The following is an 11,087-nucleotide window of genomic DNA, read 5'->3' as shown; positions in this document are numbered from 1 at the left end:
CGTGCGCAGGGACGGCGTTGGGCGCGGGCCGCCGTGCAAGCGCGGGGTGTGTGCGCAGACCGCCGTGCTCCGCGCCCCCTCGCCGCGCCGCACGATGGTCCGCTCCAGGAGCGCGCGAGGCTTGAAGTGCCGGGCGGCGCCCGTTAGCGCGGCGCCATGGACGCCCGGCGGGTTGAGCTCAGCGCCTTGCAGGCCGAGATCGCGGCCCTGAGGCGGGCGTGCGAGGAGACGCCGGCGCCCGCGGAGAACGCTACCCGAGGCCAGTACGTGCCCCCGGGCCGGGGAGGGGGCGCTCCGCACGGACCTTCCCGTGAGGCTGGGGCCTGGGCGGGTTGCTCCGCACGGACCTTCCCGTGAGGCCGGGGGCGGGGTCGCCCCGCACGGACCTTCCCGTGAGGCCGGGGGCGCCCCGCACGGACCTTCCCGTGAGGCGGGTCGGGGCGGGGGCGCCCCGCACGGACCCTCCCGTGAGGCGGGGCCCGGGTCCCTCTGTCGGCGTCGCGGGGCGGTCACGGGAGGTCCCTCACGGTCGCGCCCTGCTGACGCCGTCCGGGCGAGTCGGCTCCCGTCCCGCTGGGCTCGCGGCGTCCGTCTGTGGGGCCGCCGGCCGGCGGCAGGTGACGGTGACTGTTCGTTTACGGCAGCAACAGGAAGTCTCCTCTGAGAGAGAGTTTAGGTAAAGACGGAGGTTGATAGAAACACGCTCAGCAGACCTGGGAGAGCTGGCAGGCGGGAGGGGCCGCCGCGCGAGGGCCGCTCGGTGCCCCGTCCCCGAGGAGGGCGGGCCGCGCCGCTGCTCGGTGCCGGCGCCCCGTGGGGTTCCGGACGGGGCTCGGAGTTCGGGCGCGCTCCCGAGGCCGCAGCGCGAGCGGGCTGCGCCGGCGCGGGCGCGGCGTCGGGCCTCAGCCCGCGCGCCCGGCCGAACGAGGGGTCCGGTCCCCCACCTGCCCGCTGCTCGGGAGCGGAGACGCCTCCCTGTCCCCGGCCGGGCTCGGCTACCAGGCGCGGGACACGGAGGTTCCCGGCTTCCCGGACCGGGCGGAGAGGGCGTGCCCGAGCGCTGGGGGCCGGGATGCAGGCGCCGGGCCGCCCCGCGCGTCGGAAGCGCTGGGTCGCGTGCGCCGCTCCTGCCCGACCCGGCCGAGCCAGAATCCCGCTGTTAGCTAGACCCCCAGATGGTTTTGTGCACCTCAGAAGGTTTGAGAAGCTGCGGATGTCGCTGTGGGGAAGGTAGGTCCTGTTCCGGCCACGAGGCGGCGTCGTCAGCCCGGACTGCGCGTGGACGGTGCGTGCCCTCGGCCTCGCCCTCGGGTGGTCGGAGAAGGCAGACGTCAGACGTTGGTCCGAGGTGTCGGATTCAGCGTGGTTTCTTCCCACCGTGATGGAGAAGGAAGAGTGGGACCGCGTGCCAGGGTTTCACTTGCGCCGCATCACTGCGGGGAGACGTTCTGCGCGCTGTGCGGCCCGGCGAGCCTCGTCGTGCGGACGTGGCGGAGGGCACTTAAGCAGACCCGGGTGGGCTAGCGCCTGCACACCCCCGCTGTGCGGTCTGCCCCTACGGGGCCGCTGTGTCATACGGGACGCGACTGGAACGGAGAATTTACCGTCTTAACCGTTTCAAGTGTACAGGTCATCGCTATTATGTACATTCATGTTGTGCAACTATCGCCACCATCCATCTCCGTAACTCCTTTCATCTTGTAAAACTGCGACTCTGTGCCGGTGAAACCATGACTTCCCCTTCCCTACCCCCCTTAGCCACCGGCAACCAGCATTCTACTTTCTGCCTCGATGAATTGACTTCTCTAGGTACCTCATATAAATGGAACCCTGCATATTTGTCTTTTTGTGCCTAGCTTGTTTCACTTAGCATAGTATCTTCAGGTTCATCCATGTTGTAGCATATTGCAGTTTCCTTCCTTTTTCAGGCTGAGTAATACTCCGTTGTGTGTATTTACAGTGGGCCCTCCGCATCCGTGGGTTCTGCATCCGGGGATTCAGCCAGCCATGGATTGAAAGGCCTGCAAGGGTTGCATCTGTACTGAACATGTACAGACTTTTTTTTTCTTGTCATTGTTCTCTCAACAATGCAGTGTAACAGCTATTTACATAGCATTTACATTGTTAGGTATTATAAGTAATCTAGAGATGATTTAAAGTATTCGGCAGGGTGTGTGTGGGTTTTATGCAAATGCCACGCCGTTTTCTACGTCGGGACTTGAGCGTCCATAGATTGTGGTGTTCCCCGGGGGTGGGGGTTGTGGAAGCAACTCCCCTTGGATACTGAGGGATGACTGTACCGCATTTTGCTTATCTGTTCATCTTTTGGTGGATGCTTCAGTTTCTTTCACGTTTTAGCTATTGTGAATAATGCTGCTGTGAACATGAGTGTACAAATATCTCTTTGAGACTCTGCTTTCCATTCTTCTGGATATATATCAAGAAGTGGAATTGCTGGGTCATATGCTAATTCTATTTTTAATTTTGGGGGGAACCCCATACTGTTTTCCACAATGGTCACACCATTTTACATTCCCACCCACAGTCCACAAGGGTTCCAGATTTTCCACATCCCCACCAGTGCTTGTTTTTTGCCTTTTTGATAGTAGCCATCCTAATGAGTGTAAGGCGGTATCTCATTGCAATTTTGTTTTGCATTTTCCTGGTGATTAGTGACGTTGAGCATTTTGTCATGTGCTTATTGGCCATTTGTATATCTTCTTTGGAGAAGTGTCTGCACAAGTTTTTTGCCCATTTTTGAATCATATTGGTTGTTTATGGTTTAGTTTTAGGAGTTCTCTATATGTTTTGGATATTAATCCCTTATCAGATTGTCAACCTAAAAAGTAAATTGGCTGGTTGTTTTATCTGCGGAATGAGTTTATTCAGGAACAACCAAAAGAATTGCAATTCAAGATGTACAAGCTGTGGTGCACAAGTCCAGAGAAACCGAGGAAGGGGCTTGCTTTTATGGAGGAAAAGGGAGTTGACATGGGCTGTAATCAACAAAGAATCCACTGGAGGAAACTGGGAGTCCAAAGTGTGGAGGCTTCTCCTCGGTTGGGTTGCTGCAGTCTCTCATTGACTGAGTTGTTGCTGGGCCATCAGAGAAATCTTCTTTCTGCTGGGTAGTAAAGTAGAAGACACCTTCCTGTTGTAGATGCAAATGCACCTCTTTCTGGTGGAGTAATTGACGAGGTGTGATAGGGTCTGAGCACCCTCCCTCCAGGCCTTTCCCACTTCAATTTAGTTGAAATTTCTTTTACTAATTTCACAAGATAAATGATTAGCAAGTATTTTCTCCCAATCTACACGCTACCTTTTTACTCTGTTGATAGTGTCTCTTGGTGTAAAATTTTAAAATTTTTTAAATTTTAATTAAAGTTAAGTTCAGTTTGTCTATTTTTTTTTGTTACCTGTGCCTTTGGTGTCATATCCAAGAAATCATTGCCAAATCCAATGTTGTGATGCTTTTGTCCTATGTTTTCTTCCAAGAGTTTTATTGTTTTAGGTTTTACGTTTACACATTTGATCCAATTTGAGTTAATTTTGGTGTATGATGTTAGGTAAGGGTCCACCTTCATTCTTTTGCACCTGGACATCCGCTTTTCCCAGCAGCATTTAAATGGTATTGGCACGCATGTCAAAAATCATTTGACCTTATAAGCAAGGGTTTATTTCTGGGTTCTCTATTCTATTCCATTAATCTATATGTCTGTCTTTATGCCACTACCACACTGTTTTGATGACCATAGCTTTGAGATAAGTTTTGAAACAGGAAGTGTAACTCTTCCAGTTTCCTTCCTTTTCAAGATTGTTTTGGCTGTTTGGGATCCCTTGAGATTCCAGGATGAGTTTTTCTATTCCTGTAAAAAACCTCATTGGGATTTTAATAGACATTGCATTGAATCTGTAGATCGCTTTGGGTAATGTTTACGTTTTAATAATGTTAAGTCTTCCAGTCAATGAACATGAGAAGTGTTTCCATTTATTTATGTCTTCTTTAATTTCTTTCAGCGATGTTTTGTAGTTTTCATTGTGCAAGTCTTTTACCTTCTTGGTTAATTCCTAAATATTATATTCTTTGATGCTGTTATACATGGAATTGTTTTTGTAATTTCCTTTTCAGATTGCTTATTGTTGGTATATAGAAACACATCTGATTTTTGTGTTATGACTTTGTATCCTGATGATTTCATTTATCAGCTCTAACAGTTTTTTTGTGGAATCTTGATGGTTTTGTACATGTCAGACCATACCATCTGCAAACGGGGTCGGTTTTCACTTCTTCCTTTCCAATTTGGGTGCCTTTTATTTCTTTTTCTTGCCTAATTGCTCTACCTGAAATTTCTACTACTATGTTGAATTGAAGTGGTAAAAGTGTTACCAAGCCCTAAAGGACTGGTGACACTCAAGAGGGTCCTTTTGCCTGGAGCCGCTTGTGCCACCAGAATGAGACTGAATTTGAAATAGCAGAGCAGAAACTATTCATTGATTGACAAATAGAGGAGGCAGAGCTCATGCTCTCAAACATCTTCTCTCTGAAGGAAAGATGACCAGGGTTCTTATGGGATGTGAAGGAGGAGGAGTCATTTGGGGCATGTGCAGATCTTCCCTTCTTGCACGTGGCACCTTTTGCACAAGTTTCCTTTTGCACGTGGCACCCCATCACCATCTTGGACCTTTCTGGTTTGAACCAGTTCTGCAGTTTGGCCATCTGGCAACGTTCTGCCTTAGTGCCTATAAGCAAGGACAACTTAAAAACAAAGCATTAGACATGGAAATTGTTTTAGGGATTTCTCTTGGTGACAAAAGTGGGCACCCTTATCTTGTTCCTGATCTTAGAGGAAAAGTTTTTGGTCTTTCACCATTAACTATGATGTTTGGTGTGAGTTTTTCATATTGGCTTTTATTATGTTGAGATAGTTTCCTTTTATTCCTAGTTTTTTGAGTATTTTATCATTAAAAGGTGTTAATTTTGTCAAATGCTTTTTCTGCATCAGTTGAAATGATCATGTGTTTTTTTCCTTCATTCTGTTAATATGGTGTATTACGTTGATCAATTTTCATATGTTGAACCATCCTTGCATTCCAGGAATAAATCCCCTTGGTCATGATGTATAATCCTTTTAATATGCTGCTTAATTTGGTTTGCTACTGTTTTGCTGAGGGTAGTTTTTCTTTTTTCTTTTTTTTTTTGCTGAGGAAGACTCACCCTGAGCTAACATCTGTTGCTAATCTTCCTCTTTTTTTGCTTGAGGAAAATTAGCCCTCAGCTAACATCTGTGCCATTCTTCCTCTATTTTGTATGTGGGTCGCTGCCACAGAGCATGGCTGATGAGTGATGTAGGTCTGTGGCTGGGATCCAAACCTGTGAACCCAGGCTGCTGAAGCAGAGTGTGCTGAATTTAACCACTGTGCCGTGGGGCTGGCCCCTTGTTGAGGATTTGTACATCAACGTTCATAAGTAATATTGGTCTCTAGTTTTCTTTTCTTGTTTTGTCTTTGGCTTTGATGTTGAGTAATGCTGGCCTAATAGAATGAGTTAGGAAGTCTTCCCTCCTCCTCAATTTTTTCGAAAAGTCTGAGAAGGATTAGTATTAGTTCTTGATTAAGTGTTTGGTAGAATTCACCTGTGAAGCCATCAGGTCCAGGGCTTTTCTTTGTTGGGAGATTTTAGATTATTGATTCAGTGTCTTTACTAGTTATAGGTCTATTCAGATTTTCTATTTCTTCATGATTAGGTCTTAGCAAGTTTTGTGTTTCTAGGAATTTGGCCCTTTCATGTAGGTTATCCAATTTATGGGCATACAATTGTCTGTAGTACTTGCATAATCCTTTTTATTTTTGTAGAATCAGTAGTAATGTCCCCACTTTCAGTTCTGATTTTAGTAATTTGAGTCATCACTTTCGTTTAGTCCATCTAGCTAAAGGTTTGTCAATTTTATTTATCTTTTCAAAGAACTAACTTTTGGTTTCATTGATTTTTCTCTATTTTTCTAGTGTCTATTTCATTTATCTTTCCTCTAATCTTTATTATTTCCTTCTTTCTGCTAGCTTTGGGTTTAGTTCATTCTTTTTTCTAATTCCTTAAGTTGTAACATTAGGTTGTTGACTTGAGATTTTTCTTGTTTTTTAATTTAAGTGTTTATACCTATAAATTTCCCTCTCAGTACTACTTTTGCTGTCCCTTAAATTTTGGTATGTTGTATTTGCATTCTCATTCATCTTTAAGTGTTTTCTCTTTTCCTTTGTGATTTCTCCTTTCATCTATTGGTTGTTTAAAAGTGTGTTGTTTAATTTCCACAATTTTGTGAATTTTCCAGTTTTCCTTCTGTTATTGATTTCTAACTTCATCCCATTGCAGTTGGAGAAGATACTTTCTGTGATACCTATCTTTTAAAATCCATTGAGACTTAATTTCTTGCCCAATATATGATCTATCCTTGAAAATGTCCCTTGTGCACTTGGGAAGAATTTGTATTCGCTTGTTGTTGTGTAGCGTGTTCTGTGTATGTCTCTAGATCTAGTTGGTCTGTTAAGTCCTCTGTTTTCTTACTTATTTTCTGTCTGGTTGTTGTATCCATTATTGTGAGTAAAGTATTGAAGTCTCCAACTGTTATTTTTTATTGAGCTATAATTGACATATAGCATTATATTAGTTTCAGGTGTACAAATAATGATTCAAAATTTGTATATACTGCAAAATGATGGCCACAGTAAGTCTACTTACATCCATCACCATACATAGTTACTAATTTTTTTCTTGTGGTGAGAACTTCTAAGATTTACTTTCTTAGCAACTTTCAAATGTACAATATAGTATATTACTAACTGTAGTCACCATGCTGTACATTACATCCTCAGGACTTATTTATTTTATAACTGGAAGTATGTACCTTTTGAACATCTTTACCCATTTCACCCACCCCCACACCTCTGGCCACCGCCAGTCTATTCTCTGTGTCTGGAAATTCTTTTTCTTTTTTTTTCAGATTCCACATATAAGTGAGATCATGCAGTATTTATCTTTCTTTGACATTTCACTTAGCATAATGCTCTTGAGGTCCATCCATGTTGTTGCAAATGGCAAGATATCCCTCTTTTTTCTAGCTGAATAATGTTTCATTTTATATATAGACTTACATTTTCTTTATCCATTCCTCCATCAATGGTCAGTTAGGTTGCTTCCATGTCCAGTTAGGTTGCACAATTATAAATAATGCTGCAATGAACACAGGGGTGCGTATGTCTTTTCGAGTTAGTGTTTTTGTTTCCTTTGGATAAATACCCAGAACAGGAATCACTGGATCATATGATAGTTCTATTTTTAATTCTTTTAGAGGAACCTTCTTACTGTTTTCCATAGTGGCTGCACCAATTTACCTTGTGCACAAAGATTGTCTTTTCTTCACGTCTTTGCCCGCCCCTGTTATTTTTTGTCTTTCTGGTAATAGCCATTCTGACAGGTGTAAGGTAACATCTCATTTTGGTTTTGATTTGCATTTCCCTGATGGTTAGTGATGGGGAGCACCTTTACATGTACCTGTTGGCCATCTATATGTCTTTGGAAAAATGTCTATTCAGAACCTCTGCCTATTTTTTAATCAGAATGTGTGTTTCCTGTTGAGTTGTATGAGTTCTTTATGTGTTTTGGGTATTAACTCCTCATCAGATATATGATTCATAAATATTTTCGCCCATTCCATAGGTTGCCTTTTCATTTTGTTGATGGTTTCCTTTGCTGTTTAAAACCTTTTTAGTTTGATGTAGTCCCACTTGTTTATTTTTAATTTTGTTGCCTTTGCTTTTGGTGTCAAATCCAAGAAATTACTGACATGACCAATGTCAAGGAGCTTACCACCTGTGATTTCTTTTAAGAGTTTTATGGTGTTGGGTTTTACATTCAAGTCTTTAATCCATTTTGAGTTAATTTTCTTGTATGGTGTAAGATAATGGTTCAGTTTCATTCTTTTAAGTGTGACTGTTCAGTTTTCCCAGCACCTTTTATTGAAGAGACTGTTTTTCCCCATTGTATCTTCTTGGCCCCATTGTGTCAAGTTAATTGACCATATATCCATGGGTTTATTTCTGGGCTCTCTATTCTGTTACATTGATTCTATGCATTAGATAAAACCGCCACCTCTTGCAGTCTTGAAGGCGTAGCCTCACCTAGTAGATGAACGTTATTATTTCAGTGCTGCATTTGGTTGTGTTTATCCAAGCAGCCTACTTTATTGTTAGTGGCTCCTAGTATTTGAGGGTATGCCAAGATTTGTCAGCGTGCCAAAGGAGAGGATCTTAGTCAGCACCTGGATTCAGGCAAACTGGAAATCAGATCCTCAGGCAGCAGCTTTTAAAATATGCAAATATACCTCTTTCAGGGGAAGACTGACAGATAGGTGTTTCTGTCTGCTCTCTGTGCACTGGGCCCTGGTGTGATAGCCAGGTAAGAAATATTTCTTTGCTGCTTTCCTGTTAAGCCCATGAACACAAGCCTCACTGGCCAACAGAACCAGGCTATGAAGGGATGTTTCCTCTGGGCAGCAGCCACAAAAGTCAGAGTGCCAGATGTGTATACAAGCTCCTTTCTTGGAGACACCAATGGCTTGGGGCTGGGCAGAGGGAGAGTGTGAAGATTGTGCCCTCCTGCCTCCCCAGTCTTTGGAGAGGATTGTAGTTGGGCCTAGATGTATGTTTAATTAGAACCCTTCCCTTCAGACCCCAGCTATGAAATAAGCTAATATTCCTCTTTCACAAAAGACTGGCGTTGTGTTTCAGTCTTCTCTCTCTGCGCTGTGCCCTGGGACAGGTAGTTAAAAACTATTTCTCCATTTGTTGCAGTCCTACAGGAACCGTGAACATAAGTTCTGCTGGTTACCAGAGCCAGGCCATCAAGAGGTGTCCCTTGGATTTAAACATGTGGACAAAGAGAACAGATTACTGGCTACCAGGGGAAAGGGGGTTGGGGGATGGGCACAAAGGGTGAACAGTTGCACCTACAACACGACTGACAGACAATAATGTACAACTAAAATTTCACAAGATTATAACCTATCATTAACTCAATAAAAAATTAAAAAGAAAAAGGAAAAAAAGAGGTGTCTCTTGGGGAGTAGCTGCAAAAATTAGGGTGCCAGGTGAGTGCACAAGCTCCTTCCTGAGAGGTAATGGTGATCTGGAGTGAATCAGAGGGAGAATGCAAAGATGGCGCCCACTGGCCTCTGTCTTTGCAGAGTATTGCAGACCCTTAGATGTGTGTTAAATTAGAAGCCTGCCCTTCAGGTCAAAGCTTTAAGGTAGGAAATAGGCCTCATTCACAAAAAGACTGGGCACTTTTATTTTGGCTGCCTCTGTGCTGGGCCCTGGGATGAGTGAGTCTGTGCGCATGAGGCCTGTAAGAACTATTTCTCAGTTCTCTATAGCCTTGTGGGTCTCATGGACACAAGCCCTGTTGGCTTTCAAAACTAGATGTTTTGGGGGCTTGTTTCACAGATGCTAGTCTTAGAAGTTGGGGTGCCACCTGTTCAGTTCAAACATTTTGCGCCTCAGTGAGAAGCTTGGGGTTGTTAGTTCCCTCTTGATTGTGGATCACCACGCTGGGGGTGGCGTTTATGATGGGATTGTGTCCCAGCCTCTCCTGTTTGTTTTGGTGTGGATTTTTTCTCATGTGCCTGATGTGTAGGAGTTGCTCAGCTAGTTTTTGGATTTCTTTCAGAGGAAATTGTTCTGTATATAGGTGTAGATTCAGTGTGTCTGTGAGAGGAGGTAAGTTCAGGACCCTCTTACGTCACCATCTTTTTTTTTTTTTTTTTTTTTTTGAGGAAGATTAGCCCTGAGCTAACATCCGTATCCTCTTCCTCCACTTTATATGTGGGTCGTCTACCACAGCATGGCTTGCCAAGCAGTACCATGTCCGCACCTGGGATTCGAACCGGCTTGAACTGGAACTCCAACTATTACTATAGAACTGTTTCTCCCTTCAATTCTGTCAGTTTTTGCCTCATATATTTTGATAAGCTGTCATTAGTGCATAAATGTTTATAATTTTTATATCTTGTTATATTGAACCTTTCATTAATATGTAATGTCCTTCTTTCTCTCGTAACCTTTTTTGATTTAAAGTCTGTTGTGTCTGCTATTAGTATACCCACTCCTGCTCTCTTTTGGTTACTTTTTGCGTGGATATTTTTTTCCATTCTTTCACATTCAATCTGTGTCTTTGAATCGAAAGTGATTCTCTTGTAGACAGCATATGGCTGGATCATGTGTTTTTATCCATTCTACCAATATTTGTCTTTTGTTTGGAGAGTTTAGCCATTGACATTTACACAAGTTCTGATAAGGAGAAACTTACTTCTGTCATTTTGCTATTTGTTTTTTATATACCCTTAAGTGTTTTTGTCCCTCATTTCCTCCACTTCTGTCTTCTTTTGGTGGTTGATTTTTTTGGAATGAAATGTTTAAATTACTTTCTCATTTCCTTTTATCTATATTTTATAGCTGTTTTCTTTGTGGCTACTAGAGAGATTATGTTTAATATCCTAAAGTTACAACACTCTAATTTGAATTTGTAGCAGCCTAATTTCAATAATGTGCAAAACCTTGGCTTATTTATAGCTCCATCTCCACCCTTTTCACTTTTTGATGTCACAAAATTAGATCTTTATACATTGTGTACCACCAAACAAATAATTCTTTTAAATGCATTGTTCTCTTAAATTTTATAGAAAACAAGATTTAGAGTTAAAAACAAAAGTTACAGTATAGTAGCTTTAAACAAATAATTTCTTTACATGTTAATCTTTTAGATCATGTAGAAAGCAAAAAGCAGTTACAAACCATTGTGACAATGATACTAGATTTACAGTTGTGCATGTATTACCTGTATTGAGATCTTTATTTTGACATATGGCTTCAAGTCTCTGTCTAGTGTCCTTTTACTTCACCTTACTGGACTCCTTTGAGCATTTCTTGCAGGGTATGTCTAGTGGTAACAAACCCTCAGCTTTTGTTTATTTGGAAATGTCTTAATTTCTTGCTTTCTTTTCAAGGACAGTTTTGCCAGGTATAGGATTATTGATTGA

The 11,087-nt window shown here is 43.4% G+C and overlaps 1 protein-coding gene across 5 annotated transcripts in view; it reads left to right on the top strand.

The window, feature by feature from the left end:
* Window positions 1-120: 120 nt before the first annotated feature.
* CENPP (centromere protein P) overlaps window positions 121-11,087 on the top strand; it is a 215,705-nt gene continuing 204,738 nt past the window's right edge. Inside the window, exon 1 of one of the 5 annotated variants that reach the window (XM_070590568.1) lies at window positions 121-259. Coding sequence is in view for 3 of the 5 variants with exons in the window: in XM_070590566.1 (XP_070446667.1) it covers window positions 1,073-1,230 (158 nt within the window). In the remaining 2 variants the exon portion in view is untranslated. Of the gene's footprint in view, window positions 264-384; window positions 677-853; window positions 1,231-11,087 lie in introns of those variants that run through there. The other 4 variants (XM_070590567.1, XM_070590570.1, XM_070590569.1 and 1 more) reach the window with 4 other exon arrangements.

Source organism: Equus przewalskii, chromosome 22, assembly GCF_037783145.1.
Source record: "Equus przewalskii isolate Varuska chromosome 22, EquPr2, whole genome shotgun sequence".
NCBI classification, from domain to species: domain Eukaryota; kingdom Metazoa; phylum Chordata; class Mammalia; order Perissodactyla; family Equidae; genus Equus; species Equus przewalskii.
The sequence above is the reverse complement of the archived record's forward strand: the minus strand, read 5'-3'. Positions and strand labels throughout refer to the sequence as shown.